This window comes from Chelonoidis abingdonii, chromosome 24 (genome assembly GCF_003597395.2).
Source record: "Chelonoidis abingdonii isolate Lonesome George chromosome 24, CheloAbing_2.0, whole genome shotgun sequence".
Taxonomy (NCBI): domain Eukaryota; kingdom Metazoa; phylum Chordata; order Testudines; family Testudinidae; genus Chelonoidis; species Chelonoidis abingdonii.
The window spans coordinates 26,106,959-26,128,872 of NC_133792.1; the positions used below are offsets into that span (position 1 = coordinate 26,106,959).

Genomic DNA, 21,914 nt, shown 5'->3' on the forward strand with positions numbered 1-21,914 from the left:
ACAAAGTTCCTCTTCTACCTTGGTGGGTCCTGCACTTATTGGCAGATTTGCTCACCTCAGTGATCTTCCCCACAGTCTGGATCAGCTCCTCCTGTGTCTGATCAGGAGTTGGGAGGTTTAGGGGGAACCTGGGCCCGCCCTCTACTCTGGGTTTGAGCCCAGGGCCCTGTGGATTGCAGCTGTCTGTAGTGTCTCCTGTAACAGCTGCAATGACAGCTACAACTCCCTGGGCTACTTCCTCATGGCCTCCTCCAAACACCTTCTTTATCCTCACCGCAGGACCTTCCTCCTGGCGTCTGATAACGCTTGTACTCCTTAGTCCTCCAGCAGCACACCCTCTCACTCTCAGCTCCTTGTGCCTCTTGCTCCCAGCTCCTCACACGCACTTCCACTCCTCTGGCTCCCCCTTGTCTGACTGGAGTGAGCTCCTTTTTAAACCCAGGTGCCCTGATTAGCCTGCCTTGATTGGCTGCAGGTGATCTAATCAGCCTGTCTGCCTTAATCTAGCAGGTTCCTGATTACTCTAGTTCGGCCCCTGCTCTGGTCACTCAGGGAACAGAAAACTACTCCTCCAGTGATCAGTATATTTGCCCTCTACCACACTCCTGTACCCCACTGGTCTGGGTCTGTCACATAACATACAAATAGAATGAACACACTCATTAGATTATAAGCTTTGTAATGATACGATATTAGAGACCTTTTACATGAAGCATATTCCAGTTATATTATATTCACACTCATTAGCATATTTCCTTAAAACATAAGGAGTGCAATGTGTCATGCTCTGCAGAAACCAGATTTTGAAGCCCCTGTTATGCAGCTTATTGGCAGCCAGTCCTGTGTTTGTCCACTGGCTTCTTCACCACACTGTAGCCGAGTAATGTTGTCATGTCACTCAGGTATGCACATGCCAGAACAGTCACCTTAAAGACAAACCCCCAAAGTTTAAGTACTAACAAAGCTGGTAGTCCAGGGCTGTATGGCGAAACCACTTACTGGTACATTATACTTGGATAATGATCATTAAAATATGCAGATGAACTGTTTGCAGGCAAAACTTTCTGTTATAAAGTATGACAGTGCAGTAACAAGCTGATAGTCAGATGGCTGCCTCTGCTGCTGGTGGCCCAGCACAAGCGGAGAACTGAAGAAAATCCTGATTAAGAGGTGAATCTCATTGAGAAAATGTTGGTGCACAAGCCAAGACTCCTGAAAAGCCATACCTAGGAAAAGCAGCTGTAAATATGTAGTTGTTTTATTTTCATGCTACATGATTTTTAACATTTTTTTTGTTGCAGAGCCAGATTACATTAATGGATATGCCAGTATTTAAAGCTATACAGCCAGAGGTATGTTTTCTTATTTTCACTACCATAAATTTATATAAACACTGCACAATAGATGGACTTTTCAAGTATAAACATACACGCAAAGTGCACTAGAGAGACTAGAAGGCATTTTTATCTGTACACTTTCACTTCAGTTTTGTTTTAGCTCACAGATGAAGATCCTCGTGCAGATATGCAAAGTAACCATGTGATTGGTCCAGCTGGCACCTTTTTCTTGGAGACATCTTGGGCTAGAAATGGGGCATTGGGATGTTATAGAATTACCATAGGAAATGTGCTGAGTTATAAAAACAGTGCTTGCTTATCTCCCCTAAGTATATACTTTAAAAGAAAAGCTTTCCTTCTAAAAAATGACCATTTGTATGGAAAATTAACAAAAAACTGAAAATTATTATGTTTAAGCAATCATTGTCAGTGTTTGACCTATATTCTGTGTGTTTAAAAACATATCTCTGAAGTATATTGTGTGTTTGAGATGGTACAGTATAATTTTTGTTACTCGCAAAACTTTGAGACAGATTTTCAGAAGTACTCAGCACCCATCAGCTTTTATTGAGAATATGAAAATCTGGTATTAAATTCTGTGTGTTATTTTGTTGCTTTTAAGAAGCTGTATGGCATTTGTCTCAACTGCCAACACGAGCAATCTTAGAATATTATAAGCGTAGATGCTTTATATAATATGCTCCGAGTCTCATTCTACAGGGATAGTGTGTTGTGTGAATTTTCCTATATAGCTGATAGCTTTTTCATTTAAGTGTTACAGGCAGTTTGGAGACACATTGGACTCTGCCTTCAAGGACTTCTCAGTCAACAAGGTGTTGCTCCAGAGCTCTCGTTGTCCACACTTGTCTGCAGTATACAAGGCCAGTATTGGGCCCAGCTTTTCCTTCATAAGTCCTCACTGAAGCAGAAGCCACTGTTTCTTTAACTGGGTCTTCTGAAATTCATTCTCAGCCCACTCCTCCTTGCTGGGCAAAAGAGAGGTTCTATATGCTGTTTTGGTAATATTGACTCAACCGCAGGACTGTTCTTTTTCTACAGTTCTGTCTATGGGGAAAATTGATACTTAGATCTCATCAGTCTGTCCTGGTGACATCACACTGTTGCTGGGTTTAGAAAGTATTCCTTTTTCTTTTCCTGCTCATACCAGACAGCTACTAAAGCAAGTTAGTGTACACAATGAAGTATAATTTGATTGCTAAAGAAATTAGATCAGACTTGTTTGTACTGCATGCTGCAATCTTTTCTATGTATTTTTTATTAATGATTTGTTGAGGCTATTGCTAAGGTACAGTAACTTCTCATTTAATGTCCTTTTGCTTAACGTTGTTTCGATGTTATGTCCCTGCTCCATTACGGAACATGCTAGTTTAAAGTTGTGCAATGCTCCCCATAACGTTGTTTGGCCACCTGCTTTGTCCACAGCTGGCAGCCCCCCTATCAGCTCCCCTACCTCTCACCCCAGCGCCTCCTGCCTGCTGGCGGACCCTGCAGATTAGCGTCTTCCCCCTGCTCCTCCCCCCCGCCTCCTGCCCACGGCAGTCAGCTGTCCTGCGGCATTCAGGAGGCTGAGGGGGGAAGAGCGAGGATGCAGCGTGAAGCCTCCCCCTCCCTCCCCTGCCTGCAGCAGTCAGCTCGTTTGCGGAGTTCAGGAGGCAGAGGAGGGAGGGGGGAGGCTGTGCACCATGTCCTCTCTCCTCCCTCCAGCCTCCTGAACACCGCAAACCAGCTGATTGCTATGGGCAGGAGGCTAGGGGAGGAGTGAGGACACAGAGTGTGGAGTAAAGGTGGAGGAAGTGGGGGGCGGGGAGTAGAGGCAGGTTAAGGGTGGGGACTTGGGGGGTGGGGGAGTGGACGGGCTGAGGATTGAGCCCCCTACCCCCGGCAAAGTCGGTGCCTGTGCTTGCAAGAACAGCCAGAGGAGCAGCCTGTGGAAGTAGGGAAAGAACTGACAGGGATTTGTAGTTGTGAACTATTTTAAGCATTTAAAGAATAAAAAAAAAAGTTTTTCACCATTAAGCAGGAATGTAAATTTAGACGTAAGAAAGGCTTTCTATGAAATTTGCCAACTATAAATGTTGTCCTTAACATTTGAGGAGTAAAGACTTTAGATTCCTTATAAAAAGTTACTTTTAATAAGAATATTGTAGGAGTTTGAATTTGAGGCTTTTCTTGCTAAAAGGGTGGGGAGAAGTGTGCTTTACAACAGTTTATGGATTCTGATAATGTATCCTCCTTTTTGATCCTGAATTTTTTTTTCATTGTTTTAAAGTCAAGAGTTTTTCTGAAACAAATATCTTACAAAATATCTTTGTTGATTTAAAATCCTTGTGTTCCCAGAATAATATTTCATGCCAGAAGGATGTGCCCCTGGTCTTTGATAAGACAGTTTTGAGGTTTGTTTGCCTGTTGACCAGAATGGACCTTAGATATATGATTTATATTTGCAGTACATTTAAACAGGCTAAGGTCTTCTGTACACTTCCATGTGTGGGAATGGTGCCCCCCTGTGCCTGTGCTTCTGGAATCTTTTGGAAAGCAATGCTCATTGGGACTGCACAAGTGTCATCTTGTGATACTAAACGTTCAACACTCAACATTACATAAAGGAATTACCTAATAGCCATAGTTCCTTCTCCATGGCAGAGAGCACAGGAACTTTACTGTTGTCTTGGGTCTGTGTCCAGATACCATTTTTTGAATACTTTTCATCTTAAAATAAATAAATAAATAAAAATTCCTTGAATGTAGTTTCTCAATATGTTAGGTTTGATCATATTTTACGGGAGAGTTTTTCCCTAAAAATTAGTGTGCCAAGTGTACTCTGAGCCCTTGAGACTTGCTTGGTGCCAAAGCCATATCTGGGAAAAATTGTAATAAAAGCTTTTGAATCCTCTTATGCCAATTTATTTTCTCCAACTCAGTCTGCCTCTTTGGGGAGGCATATCATATTAGATGCCTCATTGTGGAGGCACATTCACTACAACAGTGCAATGTGTGCTGAGCTTTCACTCTTTGGGTGTTCTATTAAGGGTAGTGAACAGCCTTCCCAGACCCGCTACTTCTCTGTGGATCGAGCTTTTAGCATTGTGCTTTGCTCTGCATAGCCCTTGAAGAGACCGTCGAATGCTTCTGTCTTCTTAGCCTCAGACTTCTGGTGCCAAGACAATATACCTGAACCTATTAACAGTCCTTGTCTACCTTCCATGTCAGACAACACATCTGTCTCAGAATGATGAGCTTCTCCATGGATGAGACTCCCGTACTTGTCTATATAGGCCTCTACAACATTGGGTATCCCAAAAATCACATTCCAAACATGGACAGCTTGAATATGTTAGCTGCCCCACAGATACCTTAACACAGCTCAGTTGATTATCCCTGGAGTCTCATGTATGGAGTCCTCAAGTCCAAAAGCTCCTTTGGCTGACTTCACAGATGCTTCCAGCGTGGGCTAGGGAATACACTTCTAAGAACTAGAAGTTCGTGGTCTCTGGAATGACCAGGAAGTGAGTAGGACCAGGTTGACAGATAACACATCAGCAATGTATTAACTAAAAAAAAATGGCAGATTTCTTTCCTGAACACTTTGTGGTATGTGCTTTCATATATACCAGGTGGCTCTGTTTCTAGCTAAAGATAAAACTCTGCAGGCAGATTATCTCAACAGTGAGATTTGAGACCAGCACAGGTGTCACCCTGAAGTTTAGTCCTGAATCCTCTTAACAGTTCAAGACCTATCCTGGTCTGCAAATAGAACAGCTTACTGCTTTAAAAAGTGCCATGCCTTTTAAGATTGCTCGACTTCCCAGTAAATCTAGCCCCTTTTCCTAGGAAAGCTGTGTTTGCTGCTTGATTCACAAGGAAAAGAGTTTCACACCAAACTTTCTCCCTTGGAGGTTTGAGACAGCAATCCCAAATAATTATGCTTCTGAAAAAAGATTTTGGTGCATCTACTACCAGGACCTATCCTCGTAGATGCTGCTTAATTGGTATATCCAACATGCATATCTCTCAACTATTTCTTGCTCCTGTTCACAATAGCATTGTTACAACATTCCGTAGGTGCGTACCTCCTGAGTAAAAGAGTTCAGAAGAGTTGTATGATCTCTACCTCAGTGCTTGGTCTTCAACACACCAGCAAAGTTGTTGACATGCTTCCTGGCCCTGTCAACCAGAACCAGTGCATAAGCACCACTCCAAACACTATGGGGCAGCAAGTGATCACACCAGCAAAGTAGAGGAAAACGGGTGCATCAGGGCTCCTTCATTTGGAGGATAAGATGGATGCAAAGCAAATTATGGTCTCCAAGATATATGAGGAGGACATTTCAGATGGAACGCTGTGTCAACAGCTCATTGGTCCAGGCATTAGGAAGCCCCACAATGTGCCCTGCCCACTGAACCATCAAAGTAGTACTCTAGCGTGAGAGAAGGCCATCTGTTCTCCACGGACATGTGTTGCTGCTCAGTTGTGAGCCTAGTGGACAATGCTGTGGTCTGTGATCCTACTGTTTACTTGAATTTAGTCTAGCACCTGAAGCTAGAAGAAAAGCTACACAATGAGAATAGACACTGAAAAATAAAGAAAAGGGACATGAAGAGGAGTGTAAAGTCCTGGTCTGTTATTGCAGTCTGTTCTGCCAACCAAGCTAGCTGGTGATGAGGAAGCCAGATCTGTTCCTACAATAGGCAGAGTGCTTCCTGCAAGGGGGGAGGGTCTCAGGCTCCAACGCGAGCTGGAATGTCTACACCGCAGTTGTATAGCCCCACAGCCTGAGACCCATGAGCCTGAGTCAGCTGACATGGGCCAGCCATGAGTCTTTAATTGCAGTGTAGACATACGCTTGATCTCCTCACTTCATTTCTCCTCTGTCTCATGCCTGCCTCCTTCCTCTTCCTCCCTGCTCTCTTTCCCCCGATTCCTTTGTTCTTCTGTTTAGTTTACCTCCTAATAAAACTCCATCCAAAGAATGTAAACATACAAAAAACTCAAGGCACCAACATGATATTTACAGGCCATTACACTGATTACTGTGCTTTTGCATTATACTCCTTTTTCCTATTCTTTTCCTCTTTTTTGTTTATTTAGATTGTAAGCTCTTTAGTACTAAATCAGGGGTGGGCAAACTTTTTGACCTGAGGGCCGCATTTCGGTGGGAAAATAGTATGCAGGGCCATGAATGTAGGGCTGGGACAGGGGGTTGGGGTGAGGGGGGGTAGGTGTGCAGGAAAGGCTCAGAGCAAGGGGTTGGGGTGCAGGAGGGGTGTGGGGTGCAGAGGGGGATTAGGACAGGGGTGTGGGGTGCAGGAGGGGTGCGGCCTGGCGCTGCTTACTTCAAGTCACTCCGGGGTGGTAGCGGTGTGCAGGGGGGCTAAGGCAGGCTTATATTATTGTATTTGTACAGTGCCTTGCACAATGGAGCTGCTTATTGGTTAGTCCTGAGGCAGTAATGTAATAACAGAATAAATAGTGTGATACAGCATGGCCAGAGGGCAGCATAAGAGTGTTAGCAGGGGGCCTTATTCCCTGCCAAGGGAGGAAGGTTTGCTTTAGATTAACTAGAACAGCTGTGGCCAGTCTTAGAGCACTGACTCCAGTTTGAGACGACCTGAACACTGACTCTCCAGTTGAGCACCTGACTCCGTCATGGGATATAAACCTGCTTCAGTCAGACAGGGGTGGTATTGAAGGGAAAGGTTGGATTGGAGCAAGGTGCAGATTGCACGAAGAGGAAGAGTTTTGTCCAGAGAGAAATAGAAGTTTGGAGGAGTTGCTTGCGGTGGATTGGGAAGCCCAACAGAAACCCTAGGTAAGGGGCACAGGCTTGTTATAGAAGAGAAGGCGAGAAGCCCCTACAAGCTGACGGTATGAGAGGAAGTAACCCAGGGAAGAAACCGCTAGTCAAGTGGTTCACCACAACCCAGGGCCCTGGGTTGGGACCTGAGTAGAGGGCGGGCCAGTCCTCCCTCTCCACTCCACTCCTCCAAGGACACTAAGGGGATGATTAAGAACTGGTTCAGAGGCAAGCATAGTCGCCCTGAACCTAAACCCCAGAGAAGAGAAAGCGGAGACCCAGAGAACAGATACCCGGCCAATTTGACCACAATAGTAATAAGATGCATCTGCAATGCAAAAGGATCTCAGTGCAAAGAAGCCATCTTGAGCCCAAGTGAAATGGCCAATACATTTTTTCCAAAAAGTCACTCAGTCTTGTTTCCTTCTAATTCTACTGTAATGCAGACATAGTGGGAGAGCATGATTTCCAGCTAACGCATTATAGAGCCATCAACAAGAAGCTCAAACTGAGTGCACAACCCTGCACACAATGTCAAAGGCCTGAAGATTCTGAAGTTGCCACAAGTCACCTTCCCTGTAGCTATTACCCCCATCAGTAACTCCTCCCTTCAGGCACATTACTTTACCATTGGTAAAGCACAGCTCACCAGGCCACAGTGTCAGACTCATCCAGTGCGCAAATAGATCAGGTCTGGCCCTCTGCTTTTTCAAGGGCGAGCAAAGTACTCAGTCGCTGTCAACAGCCTGAAGAAATTGAGAAGTTAACAGTAATGTCCAAATCCTGCAGCACTGTGTACAAGAAATCATCCAAATTTTGAAGTCACTGCAGCCAGTCCCAATTTCTCTTTCATTACCTGACCGCAGGAATTAATTAAATTTCTCCAAGGACAACACCCAAAAGGTAAACCTCATGGGCATGGCCCTGCCACATCTACAATGTGATATGTGCCAGCAATGCCCCTCTACCATGTACACTGGCCAAACAACGTCTCTACGCAAAAGATATAATGGACACACATCTGACATCAGGAATCATAATTCAAAAACCAGTGGGAGAACACTTCAACCTTTCTAAACCACCCAGGGACAGACTTGAAGGTGTCAATTTTGCAACAAAAACTTCAAAACAGACTCCAAAGAGAGACTGCTGACTCGAATTAAATGCAAATTAGATACATTAACTTAGGTTTAAACAGAGACTGGGTTCTTACACTAATTGAATCTATTCCCCATGTTAAGTTCTCCTCCACACCTTCTATGAGTCATCTCGATTATCACGTTCAAAGGTTTTTTTTTCTCCTGCTGATGATAGCTCATTCAATTGGCCTCTTACAGTTGCATGGCTACTTCCACCTTTTCATGTTCTCTTGTAATGTATTAATATCTTCTTTCTGTGTTTTCGCATTGTAGCATCTGAAGAAGTGAGCTGTACCCACGAAAGCTTATGCTGAAAAAATTGTTAGTCTCTAAGGTGTCCACAAAAAGAACAGGAGTACTTTGTGGCACTGGTAGAGACTAACAAATTTATTTTGAAAGCATAGCTTTCGTGGCTAGCACCACTCTTTGTGATGCAAGAATGGAACATATATTGAGGGGAGATATACATACACATACAGAGAGCATGAAAAAGGTGGAGTTTCTTACCAACCTCTGAGAGCCAATTAAATAAGAGAAAAAAAACTTTTGAAGTGATGATTCAAGATAACCAGTACAGACAGTTTGATAAGAAGTGGTGAGAATACTACAAGGGAGATGGATTCAAGTTTATAATGGGCTCAGCCCATTCCTGTCCCTATTCAAGCCTAAGATAATTGTGTCCTAATTTGCAGTCAATCTAGCTCAGCAGTTTCTCGTTGAGTCTGTTTTTGAAGCTTTCTGTTGGAAATTCCACCCGCGGTCTGTCACTGAATGACCAGACAGGTTAAAAGTATTCTCCTACTGATTTTTGAGTGTTATGACTCCTGATGTCAGATTTGTGTCCATTAATTCTTTTGCATAGAGACTGTCCGGTTTGGCCAATGTACATGGCAGAGGGGCATTGCTGGCACATGATGGCATATATCACATTGGTAGATGTGCAGGCGAATGAGCCCCTGATGGTATGGCTGATGTGATTAGGTCCTATGATGATGTCACTTGAATAGATATGTGGACAGAGTTGGCATCGGGCTTTATTGCAAGGATAGGTTCCTGAGTTAGTGTTTTTGTTCAGTGATGTGTGGTTGCTGGTGAGTATTTTATTCAGAGTAGGGGTTGTCTTTAAGCGAGGACAGGGTCTATCTCCCAAGATCTGTGAGAGTGAGGGATCATCTCTCAGGATAGGTTGTAGATCTTTGATGATGCGCTGGAGAGGTTTTAGTTGGGGACTGAAGGTGACAGATAGTGGTGTTCTGTTGTTTTCTTTGTTGGGCCTGCCTTGTAGGAGGTGACTTCTGGGTACTTGAGGATATGACTCATGATCCGTTAGCTGATACTCACCTGTGGACTTCTTGGCCACAATCCCCAGTGGAGAAATCCTAAAATTGGGAAAAGGAAGGGAAAGAAAAAACTTGAGATATGATCAGCATCTGGATTATGTTGGCTCTTAACCCTTAACACACATTGTGTGGCAACCACTGATTTCAGGTTATGAGTTGTAGCATGAACTCTGGATCTGACATAAGGTATCCTTAACCCTTCCCAAAAGCCCTCCCCTAGTTACTCGGCTATGAGTTGATAGGAGTCTAGCAGCCCTTTCCACAAGATATCCAATTTAAGTGGAGTTGGGGTCAGTCCTGTTAACAGAACCATTGTTTTCCCCTTTCTGAAAAAAGAGTGTTTCTCTACCTCTCTGTGACAAGGTAGTCTGGCCCTTTAAGACTACTGGAGTCTAGAGATCAGCCCACCTTGCAATGTGACCATAGTCCTTTAAGATTTTGGGATTCAGAGATGTCCAAAGGACTTAAGAAATAAGAGCTATTGAAAGGAAGCAGTCCTGGGACTTAAGTGGTGTTTGTGAAGAAAACCTGTTGTTATCTCTTTCAGGGCCTGGGACCAGGAACCTTGCAGAGTGGGCAGGGCAACTCTCCTCTCTGTCACAGGTGAATGGGATGAGCTTTGGGAAGGGAACCAACATCTATGCTGCTTCCTTCTTCACAGCAGGGAGACACCAGCGGCAGGCAAAGGCCAGCTTGCTGATTTTTCCAAGATTGAGGACTAATTGAGGAAAAGGGGCCATCTGAAGGGTAATTGGCCTAAATTATCACTCCTATTCCAGGGAGGGAGAGCTGTCTATCTTAAGGAGGGAGTTACTAGCCCCCTGGGCCACAACCCCAGCTCCAGTAGGTAAGGAGTGGGGGTGGGGGTGGGATTCTTATCTATAGTAACTGGTTCTTTGAGATATTGTAGTTAGTGTGAATCCCATAATCTGCCCCCGCTTTGAGCGCTCAGGACCTTGCAGGTTTTGAATTGCGAGGGAACTGAGAAGGGACTATAGATGCTCCACCATTTATGTGCTTATACAGGGTCAAGGGGCATGTGGGGTCCCAAAAGACACTGCTGTTCAGTAAACTCTGTTATCACCATGAGGGCACATGTTTAATGGATCCACACTGATGATATCTCAAAGAACCACAGTTCCTGTAAGATAAATAACCATTTTTTATGGGAGAATTGCAGGAAATTAAAGGAAATAAAATTTAAAAAGAGATTTTTTTTGTTGTTGCTGAGTCGGTAAACCTTTTTGGATCAATTACTTTCATGTAAAGTATTCTTGGGTACAATACAGGGAAAGAGTACTGGGCTTTGTTTTGGGTTGCAGAGCTTGCAAATTGTGCTGCTTATACAGTGTTGTAGTATCTGTAAACTATTGGGCCTGTTTTTTGTTGTGTTGTTTGTTTTTAAATGTTCATAATGAATTGGTCCACCTAAGCTTTTTAAGCGGTTTGAATTTATTTGAATTCAAGAAGATTGTACTCACTCCTTCATCCTATACATATACACCCTTTAAGTCTGTAAATGACAGATTTCTTTCCCATTTCAGTTTCATAGTGGTTATTCTGAAACACATTATGGAATATTTGTTTAGCCTATTAAATGTGGCTAATACACTGTATTTAAGTAGTAGTATTTGGATATATCCTTGATTGAGGAGAATTATTAAAATGCTGTTTTGTTGCTTATGTCTCAGCTAGGACCTAATTCACAAACACAAACCTTGAGTTTTTTGAATGTATGACTGTGACAGACAGTAGAAAATGGAAATGCAATTTAACATTACTTTTTAAAAAATTGTTAGATTCTGTTCTATTTTAGAAAGCAAAATAGTAAAAACATAGAACTTCTAGGAAGCCATGTAGGTGATGAGTACATGGTTTGGCAGGGTGCCAGGAAAATGGAAGTTTGCAAACATCACACTATGGCTTCCCTGTTGCCTGATGCTTATAACAAGCAACTAATTTTATCATTTAATGGTTGGAAATATTTTTCATCCTGAATCGGAATAAAACCCCAAACCTTAAAATTTTTTGCAGAAGGAAATTACACAATATTTATTTTTGGAAATACTGCAGCTGGAACAGTTTGGTGTTTCTGAAATTAAATATGCTCCCTGGGCTCCCAGGTTCCCCAAGAGCCTGGAAGCCCACAGAACCCTGGCTCTGTGTCAACCAGGCTGCTGAGCTGCTGGGAGCCTGGGAGTCCAGCTACACACCAGCCTACCAGGCAGATTGTTGAGCAACCCCCAGGAGTCCTGTCTGTGTGGCAACCTGCCAGGTGAACTGCTGAGGGAGAGCAGGCAAGATGACAGGAAACCAGACAGGTTCCTGTGGGACATTTTGAATTTGCAGAATCAGCATTTTTTGATGGAAACATTTCCAACCAGCTCTATTACAAGCATTCCAGATGGCAGAGATAAGTGTGCTGTAAAAAAAATTACTGTATGCCTTTGGTTCCAGAAATCAAAGGACTTTCTTTTAAAATAGAGTATAACATTATTTTAAAAAGCAAATTTTCCACTTACTGGTCTGCAAAGTGACAATTTTAGTTGCTTTTTTATGATACAACATTTTTAATCGTCCTTGTGTCTTATTCCTTATTCTTTCCCCTTCTTTTTGCCACTACATGCTTTGCCTTTTGACCATTGCTGTTCTTTTGGCTGCTTGACCACTGAAATTAAACTAATAATGTGGTGGCATTTTTCACCCTAGCAAAGGATATTGTTACTTCTATTTGCAGCCTCCACTAGCTAAGGAAGTTTAAGATCTTACATGAAAATATAACTTATTACCGTTACTAGCAGTATTAAAAACATGAGTTGCCTCAGGCCTGTAGTGGTCAATTGGGAATTTTCAAGGCTGCTTTCTTATCAGAATTAACAGATATTTATTGTGCTAGGGAGTGTAATATTGTACAACTTTTCCATGTATTTCTGTCCTGAAAATGATTTAAAAACCAAAAATGAAGCTCACTGTTACAATGGCTCCAATCCAAGTCACTATATAATTAATCAAGCAGATATAAAGCTAGTCATCTAGTTTTATTTTACTTAAGAAGTGAACCTAAAAGTGTTCTCTTCTGGTTCCCTTCACAATAGCTTTAAACTTCTTAACCTTGGAGGATGAGGACTGTATCAGGCTATGTTAGTTTAGCTTTTGTGGTGGGAAGTAGGATCATTGTGTGTTCTCCCCTTCAGTTTATGTTCCTGAGGAGGAGCGGGCCACATTATTGTGTGTGCGTGATAGCCCATTTTTCAAATGTTAATTCAGCCACCTACATAATAAAGTTTCAATAACAGATGTCATTGTCCATTTTGTTTACTAGTGGTAGACCACGCTATTTTTTCACATGCTCTAGTATTCCAACTCTGAAGTCTTTGATACAAATTCTATATTGATGAACAAATGAGTAATCTTAGCACAGTCTCATGCACATCACCAAATCATCTTACAGTTTTGATATAATTTGTAGTATCTGCTTAAGAGACCCACAGTTGGAAAAACAAAGATGCTGTGTGTCAGTATTAATGTGCAATAGCAGAAGTTCTTCAGATACTGCAGTTTATAATGTGGCATAATGTGAGACTCTTTCTAAGGAGGCTAGTTGTACAGGGAGACTACAATTTTGCTTGGTAGGGGTAATTTGGGGAGTTTTTTTCCAATATTGTATTTATAAACATGCTCAGAGAGACTGATCATTGTATTACATAAACTGTTAAAATAGATGATAGATGGCATCTCAATGAGAATTTTATTTTGGTTCTACACAGCTCTTCCAATACACTTCAAATCATGACCTGCAGCACCTCCAGCTATTCTAGTTCTCTCCTCTCTAGAGCAGGGATCGACAACCTTTAGTAGCCTGTCAGGGAAATCCGCTGGTGGGCCAGGACGGTTTGTTTACCTGCAGCGGTTTGGCCGCTCGCAGCTCCCACTGGCTGCGGTTCACTGTTCCAGGACAATGGGGGCTGCAGGAAGCAGTGGGCAGCACATCCCTCAGCCTGTGCTGCTTCCTGCAGCCCCCATCTGCCTGATCTTTTTGAATCTATATCTAATGAGCGTCAAGTATCAGGACCTAGCCGTGTTAGTCTGTATCCACAAAAACAATGAGTCTGGTGGCACCTTAAAGACTAACAGATTTATTTGGGCATAAGCTTTCGTGGGTAAAAAACCTCACTTCTTCAGACGCATGGAGTGAAAATTACAGATGCAGACATTATATACTGATACATGCAGAGAAGGGATTTACCTCACAAGTGGAGAACCAGTGCTGACAGGGCGAATTTGATCAGGGTGGGTATAGTCCACTCCTAATAATAGATGAGGAGGTGTCAATTCCAGGAGAGGCAAAGCTGCTTTTGTAATGAATCAGCCACTCCCAGTCCCTATTCAAGCCCAAATTAATTGTGTTAAATTTGCAATGAATTTTAGTTCTGCTGTTTCTCTTTGAAGTCCGTTTCTTAAGTTTTTTTGGTTCAAGAATAGTTACTTTTAAATCTGTTATAGAATGTCCAGGGAGATTGAAGTGTTCACCTACTGGCTTTTGTATGTTACCATTCCTGATGTCCAGGTTTTTTACCCATGAAAGCTTATGCCCAAATAAATCTGTTAGTCTTTAACATGCCAGCGGACTCCTTGTTGTTTTTTTACCTAATGAGGAAGTAGTCTTCATCTTTCTAATATCATCCTTCATACTTCTATATAGAAATTGAATGTTGTTTAGAATTATACAGAAAATTCAGCTAGCAAGGAAATGCTAAATTACTTATGCTTAAAATCTACTTTTCTATATAGTTCAAATTAATTTCATTTTCCATACACAGGGTTTTCCTTTGTTACTCACTAGCTGTTTCTTCACTGCTTTTGAAGTAATAAGCTTACTATTTAATATTAAAAGTCTGATAAAATTTTCTCTTATTCTCGTAAATGTGAGATCTGCTATCTCCAGTAAAAGAGCTTCTAAGATTTTTCCACAAGAGCATATAGTTTCCAGGTTCTTAAACCAGACATCTACTCATCACAGGGAGAACCTTGTGTCTTGACAGGTGTGAATTGGCACTGTTATCAGCAGAAGGCTTGCATGCTGGAAGCTTGTGATGTGAAGTGCAGCTGGAGACTAAGGCCTGGTCTGCGCTGGCGGTGGGGGGATCGATCTAAGTTACGCAACTTCAGCTATGTGAATAACATAACTGAAATTGACGTACTTGGATCTACTCACCATGGTGTCTTCACTGCTGTGAGTCGACAGCTGATGCTCTCCCGTCGACTCTGCTTGCGCTTCTTGTTCTGATGGAGTACTGGAGCCAACAGGAGAGTGCTTGGTGGTCGATTTATCGCATCGAGACTAGACGAGATAAATCAACCCCTACTGGATTGATTGCTGCCCACCGATCCAGTGGGTAGAATAGACAAGCCCTAAAAGTGCTTTTCCTGGTTCTCACGCGCAATACGTGGGCCTGCAATTCTGTAGACAGTTCAGTTTGTCAATGTGTGTAAAATGCTTTTTGTAGGCAAAAGTCTGTGGCTGATTTTTCTCTCCCTTTTGCCTGCATGCCTCTGAAGTGCATAACTCACACTTGGAAACTTGCACAACATTTTGTTTGACATGTGGCTGTAAAAACAGGAGTGATTGACAGCTAGAGTTCTGGATAACTCATTATATATTTTTCCCTATTGTTACATCTGAATATAAAGGCTGTGTAGATATGTGGTAACTTGAACCTGTAACTGGAGAGTCAAGCTGTCTAAGGTATTTGGAACTGCATAAAACAACCGCCTGAAAATACACGCTTTATCTTTGCAAATCTGAACATATAATTATAGTCCTAATGTCTTTCAATGCATAACTGTTAAATGTTTAGTATCAGAGGGGTAGCCGTGTTAGTCTGGATCTGTAAAAGCGGCTAAGTTTCTGTGACACCTTATAGATTAACAAACATATTGCAGCATGAGCTTTCGTGGGACTCTACATGCATTTGACAAAGTGGGTATTCACCCACGAAAGCTCATGCTCCAATACGTTTGTTAGTCTATAAGGTGCCACAGAACTCTTTGCTGCTGTTAAATGTTTGTACAGCTCATTTAAAAAAAATTAGTAAGTAGTCTGAACTGTCCTCTGTATTTAACTTAAAGCGCTATTGTGATACTTAGAGCTCCTTGAGGTGTAGAAGGGAAACCAAGAGGGTAGCTAGTACATTCCCCTTTGTGGACAGCCAGTTTGGTGAGCTGGAGGTTAAGGTCCGAAGTGTTTCAGCTGCTCACCAGAGTATAATGTGGCCAATCCGCAGTTCTATGCAACTGCTTAGGCAATATATTAAAACTCCAGTGCAGTGCCAGAGCCACATCCAAGCAAACCCCCTCTCAACCATGCACATAAAATCCATTTTAGGTGTTGTGTACTACAGCAAAAATGATGTAGGTAGAAACCGCAGTGAAATTGGGATGGATTTTTGTTCTTTTCCATTATTAGCACTTGCCTAGGTTCTGATGGTATACGACTTAATACTTATTCCAGTAGTCAGGTGTGGGCTTTTTTTGTAGATGAGTTTGTGTACTGCTCCTAAGTGAACAAAGCAAGAAAAAATAGTTTTCTTGGGAAAAAAAGTAAGGGGGGGGGTCACTTGCCAGAGTCACAGAAGTAGCCAATGAGATTTTGCAAAACCATGTTTTGGTTTGTTCTAGTCAGTGGAGTAACAAAGGTATTACAGAAACAGAGTCAATAAAAACAATTAATTTTTTTATTTAAATCAGATTTTAATTTAAATTAAATGCATTTTTATTTAAAATGTAGCTTTAAATTGTGACAAGCTACATTACAGGCCTAAACTTTCTATAACAAATTCTTCTAAATTAAAAAAAATAAGTGGTACATTTTTGTTGCCAAAGTTTTAAAGAAAGTTAAACCATTGAACTGATGGAAGTCACTGGCTAAGCACTGGAACCAGAATTTGTTTAGAGACTAAACCAGCCTTTGACAGCCTTTTGCCAGTAGAGAGAATCTTTCCTTCATTTCAGTTTATTCAACTAGTTCAGCTCAATGACTTGTTCATTCAAAGTTAAGAAACCAACTGGGAGTTGAAAAAGCAAGGAAAACTTGTTTTTCCTCTTCCAATTTGTGAATAAAAACTAAATGAGGATGAGATCTACTAAGGTATATACCGTGCAATGTACAGTTATACAGTAATAAAACCTCCCTACTCCTACTTGATATTTCCCTTTTTATACAAATAAGGATCATTTGTTCAGTTAGCTGGCACATTGCACCAGGAGTTCAAGTTGAGTTTTTTATCCACTGTGACCTCCAATTCCTTTTCTCAGTCACTGCTTTCCAAATTAGTCCAATCCTATGTGAATGACTTTCATTCTTTCCTAGATATATTATCAGCCCTCAGGAAATCATAACAAATACAACAGTATGCCTCGCCAGTGATACAAGTTACGGCAAATGCATCAAACTTGTCCTCTGCTTCTGACATTGTCTTTCTGTAATGGGGTGATACCTCTTAAGCATCACTTAATGTCTGGGTGTGATACTGCAGTCCTTTTCCCCGCTCATGGAGTCTTCTGTAGGTTGTCAACTTAGCTTGGCAGGTCTTCAGTGGCTTGGCCCTCTGGCCTCATCACACATTCAAAATTAACTGCTTTCAGGGTAGCAAAGAGTCCAAAAAAGACTGTCTGCCTGCCCTCACCAGGGTCTTCAGCCCCAGCTCTGGGCCTTTTAAATTCAGCCCTTTGCTCGAGCTTCAAAATGAGCCTTGTCCCCTTCTTACACAATTTTACTATTGGCCAGTGGTGGAACCTGGGCCCACCCATTACTCTGGATTTCAGCTCAGGAACCCTATAAATAGCAGCCACGTACCATTCTCTTTGATTCGTTGCTTCAGTGGCCATGTACCATTCTCTTTAATTCATTGCTTCTGCTTCCCTGGAGCTCTTCCTGCTTTGCCTCTTTATCTTCACTCCTTACCATAGGGTTGTAGTTCTCAGGCAGAAAGGAGCACCCTTATTTGCTCCTCTGGTCCCAGCCAGGAACTGACCTGCTTGAGTCTACAGCTCCTTTTATCTGAACCTACTGGGCTCTCATTGGCTGCTTCTGTGAGGCCTCTCTAAGCAGGCCTGGAGGACTCACTTTTGCTGCTCCTTTCCTGAGGCAGGGTGTAGTAGGAATGTGGGCCCTCCTGTAGAGAACCGTAAAGGCCAGGTACACCCTGTCATACTTCCCATACAATATTGTATCATATTCAGCTTTGCTTTTCTTGTCTTAAGGCATTTAGTGGTCAGGGCCTGGGATACTTAAATATAAAATAAAATAAAGGTATATCTCCGTATATATTATCTCATAGAACTGGAAGGGCCCCTGAAAGGTCATTGAGTCCAGCCCCTTGCCTTCACTAGCAGGACTAAGTACTGATTTTGCCCCAGATTGCTAAGTGGTCCCCTCAAGGATTGAACTCACAGCCCTGGATTTAGAGGGCCAAGGCTCAAACCACTGAGCTATCCCTCCCCGAAATAAAAGGTTAGCTGAAGCTCTGGCACAAAGACCACATTTGACATTTTCACTTTGACACAGTAGAATTGTCTACTGCAAGGGGTAAAGCTCGTCCATGCAGGAGACAGCGCTTTCTTGGGGGCCACTCCCAGACTTAGGGAACAAACTCGCTAAGCTGTCTGGTTGGTGTCTCCAATGCTCTTGTGCCACTTTCCAGTGGCTGGTAGGGGAATCAGGCCTGCACTCTGAACTGGGTTCCAGCCCAGGGACCCTATAACAAGCAACCAAGGTCAGTACAGTCCTACCACTTACTGCTGTTTCCCTGGGCTGCTTATTGCTTAGTGCTTTCAGGCTTCCTTTCCCCACAACTTCTCTGGGATTTACCCTTTACTAGGGCTAGAAACGTGGGGCTTTCTCTTCCTCCTGGGTTTTCACCTCCCCTCTGCTCCCTGGAGTTGACTGCAAACTCTCTCCTGCAGCCCCCTTCTGCTGCAAACTTCCTGGCTTTGTAATCCATCCTGCTTGAACGCAGCTGAGCCTCTTGTTCATTTCCCTCCACGTGCAGTCTGGTACCCTAATTGGCCCCTTAGGCCCACATTAACTCTTTATCGCTCAGGTATCTTTTGCTGGCATACAGCAATGCTACACTGAGTTGATCAGACTTAAATGCAGGGTGTAGATTCAGGGTATATTATATATCCAAGTTACACAGAAACCCTCTCCCGTTATATACAGTTACACATCTAATTGCATTTACTGTACAGTGTATTACACATTTTAGGGTTGGCTTGGTTACTTTGTAGGAACCAATCTCTGTACAGCATGCTCTCTCCACACATGTTCCATGTTCACCAATTCTTTACCTGTTTTCCTGATTTATCTTGTCCATTGTTATCTTGTAAGTGGTTCTCTAGGTGTTCTCTTCCCTTATCTTAGCTGCATAAATATTATTAGGCGCCCTGTGCTATTTGGAGGAGCAGAAAGAAAAAAACATCACAGTTGGAATCCTAGTTCTACTACTGACCACACAGCCCCCTGGCAACAGTTGAGTGCTGCTTGTGTGTATGGGCTGAGTGAAAGGTTAGAAATATTTAAGAGATAAGAATGACCATACAGATTCAGATCAAAGGTCCATCTAGCCAGTATCCTGCCTGAGTGTGGCTGGTGCCACGTGCTTCAGAGGGAATGAACACAACAGTGCAATTATCATATGATCCATTTCCTGTCATCCAGTCCCAGCTTCAGGCAGCTGGAGGTTTAGGGGATACCCAGAGCATGGGGTTGTCTCCCCCTGCCCAATCTTGGCTAATAGCCATTGGTCGACCTATCCTCCATGAACTTATTTAGTTCTTTTTGATCCCAGTTATACTTTTGGACTTCACAACATCCTATGACCACAAGTTACACAGTTTGACTGTGCATTGTGTGAAGAAGTACTTCCCTTTGTTTGTTTTTTAAACCTGCTGCCTATTAATTTCAGCAGATGACCCCTAGTTCATGTGATGTGTGAGGGGATAAGTAACACTTTCTCCATACCATTCATGATTTTCATAGCACCACTCAGTTGTGTCTTTTCTTGAACAGTTTCATATACTTTTTAATCTCTCCAAATATGGAAGCTGCCTCATCCCCCTAATCATTTTTGTTGCCCTTTTCTGCACTTTTCCAATTGTAGTATAATTTACTAAACATTATGTTTAAAATATTTAGTGTCTGAATCATTAGGTTCCATGTAGGCAGATCAGACCTTCATTGTCAAGATAACTGAGCTCCGTGCAATTCAGTGTGTGGAACCTTAAAAATAGGATTACTCTTGGCTGTGGATGTATTTATGTTGAAAAGCCCATGATGCATTTTGTAGGAGTAAGGTTTGCCCAAGTTACTGTTAAAAAAGGAAATTCCTTCCTCCCTCCATCTTGTGCACTTTTTGGCTATGGCCTTTCGTCCCAGAGGCAGCTGAAGTTCCTTAATACTCTCTCTGTGTAATTAAGTGCTTAACGATAAAGGTCCAACATAAAAGTATGATAGTATTTTAGCACATGCTACACAGAGAATCAGAAGGGTAGCATTTTTTGGGATATCTCTCCAGAAAATGTCCTAGCCTAATGATAGTGAACGGTAATGACTGGTACTTAGAAAGTATTATTGTAAATTCTATTTAATGGAGATGAATTTAAAACTAAGTAGTTAAATAGTTATTAGCCAACTGTTCAATTGATATAAAATTTTAAGTTCTAGTCTTTAATATATTTTCTGGCTACTTGCAAGGCTTTGGTCAAGAGTGGCTAATTTCTGATGGTTCAAACTCAGGATTATCAATCACAACGCAATTTTAAATGAGGATTTGTTTCAAACTGGTATGATCTATGAATTGAGACCATTTCAACTGTGATCCAACTCCATCTCTTTAAATGTTCATAACTAATTTTGCTGAACGGTTTTATTCAAATTTGACTTGTTTTGTAGATCTCATGAGATTTAAAAATCATGCCAAATCTAGAAAATAAATGTTATTTATTATATGTAGTATTTGTAATTAGTTTTATTATAAATTGTATTAATTGACAAGCTATAATATTGAGAAGGGTTAGATAAGTTATAAGCACAGACTGCAGAGTTGCTGAGCTTTACACCTTGAGTCTGCACTAACTTAATTCTGGCTTCAGACACTTAAGTGTTTGATTTTTTTTTTTCCCTTCAGTCTTAACATTGCCTTAATACTAAAGCTTTGCATGGAATAAGATAGTAAGGTGTGAGTAAAGCTCTTAGTCACCTGTCCTGCATTGAACTCTTCCAGGCCTGGAGCAGTGTGAGCCTCATTTGAATTAGAGTCTGTGAAGGCGAAGTGCTCAGTGTAGAGCTGAGACCTTAGATACTTCAGTGATGAGGTCCATTTGTCTTGTATGTGTCTGTTTTTCCCACTCCTGGAAAAGTGTATCACAGCAAATACACAAGTATAGAGGAGAGAGCAAAGTTTTATAGAGAAGTTGTCATGGAATTAGGGCCTTTATAACTGCAAAAACAATGAGGAGTCCGGTGGCACCTTAAAGGCTAACAGATTTATTGAGCATAAGCTTTTGTGGGTAAAAAAACACTTCTTCAGATGCATGGAGTGAAAATTATAGATACAAGCATAAATATACTGCCACATAAAGAGACATAAAGCTTATGCCCAAGTAAATCTGTTAGTCTTTAAGGTGTCGCTAGACTCCTCGTTGATTTTGTGGATACAGACTAACACGGCTACCTCCTGATACTTGATTTATAACTGCAGTGATTGATGTTTTAGAAATGCCTACGGTAGATATTACTTTTATGTGTCCATTTCTATGCTTCCCTCTAATGGTATTTCAGTTAAGTTTTGTTTCCCTACATGGGAACTCAAAGACAATATTTCAACATTAAAAATAAAACAAAGACTGTTTATCTCTCTTTTAAAAAGATATAAATAGTGAAACAGTATTTTGGTGTATTTTCTAGGAACTAGCCAGCTGTGGATGGAATAAGAAAGAAAAACACATCCTTGCTGCTAATATTGTTGCCTTTACAAGGAGGTTTAATCAGGTAAATAATCTATTTAGATTTACAGAATTAACACTGCCCACCTGAATTTAACCAGGATCAAATTTGTTACTTCACTGATATACATGAATGTACCACATCTGAATCCTATTAAAACAGTGCTTTGATGGATTAGTAATCATAAAAGAATTAGATTTTTATTTTCTTGAGAGTTGTTGGCTCAAAAGGAGATCATTGTGGGTGTAGCAAATGTGTTGATTTTAACTGATTTGTAA

At 41.8% G+C, this 21,914-nt stretch overlaps 1 protein-coding gene across 4 annotated transcripts in view; it reads left to right on the plus strand.

Annotated features, from left to right (window-relative positions):
- The window catches only part of RALGPS1 (Ral GEF with PH domain and SH3 binding motif 1), a 360,828-nt gene that overhangs the window by 40,870 nt on the left and 298,044 nt on the right, over positions 1-21,914 (plus strand). For all 4 annotated transcript variants that reach the window (XM_075060472.1, XM_075060470.1, XM_075060469.1 and 1 more), the window contains exons 4-5: positions 1,302-1,352; positions 21,598-21,681. In XM_075060472.1, the coding sequence (XP_074916573.1) occupies positions 1,302-1,352; positions 21,598-21,681 (135 nt within the window). The remainder of the gene's footprint in view (positions 1-1,301; positions 1,353-21,597; positions 21,682-21,914) is intronic.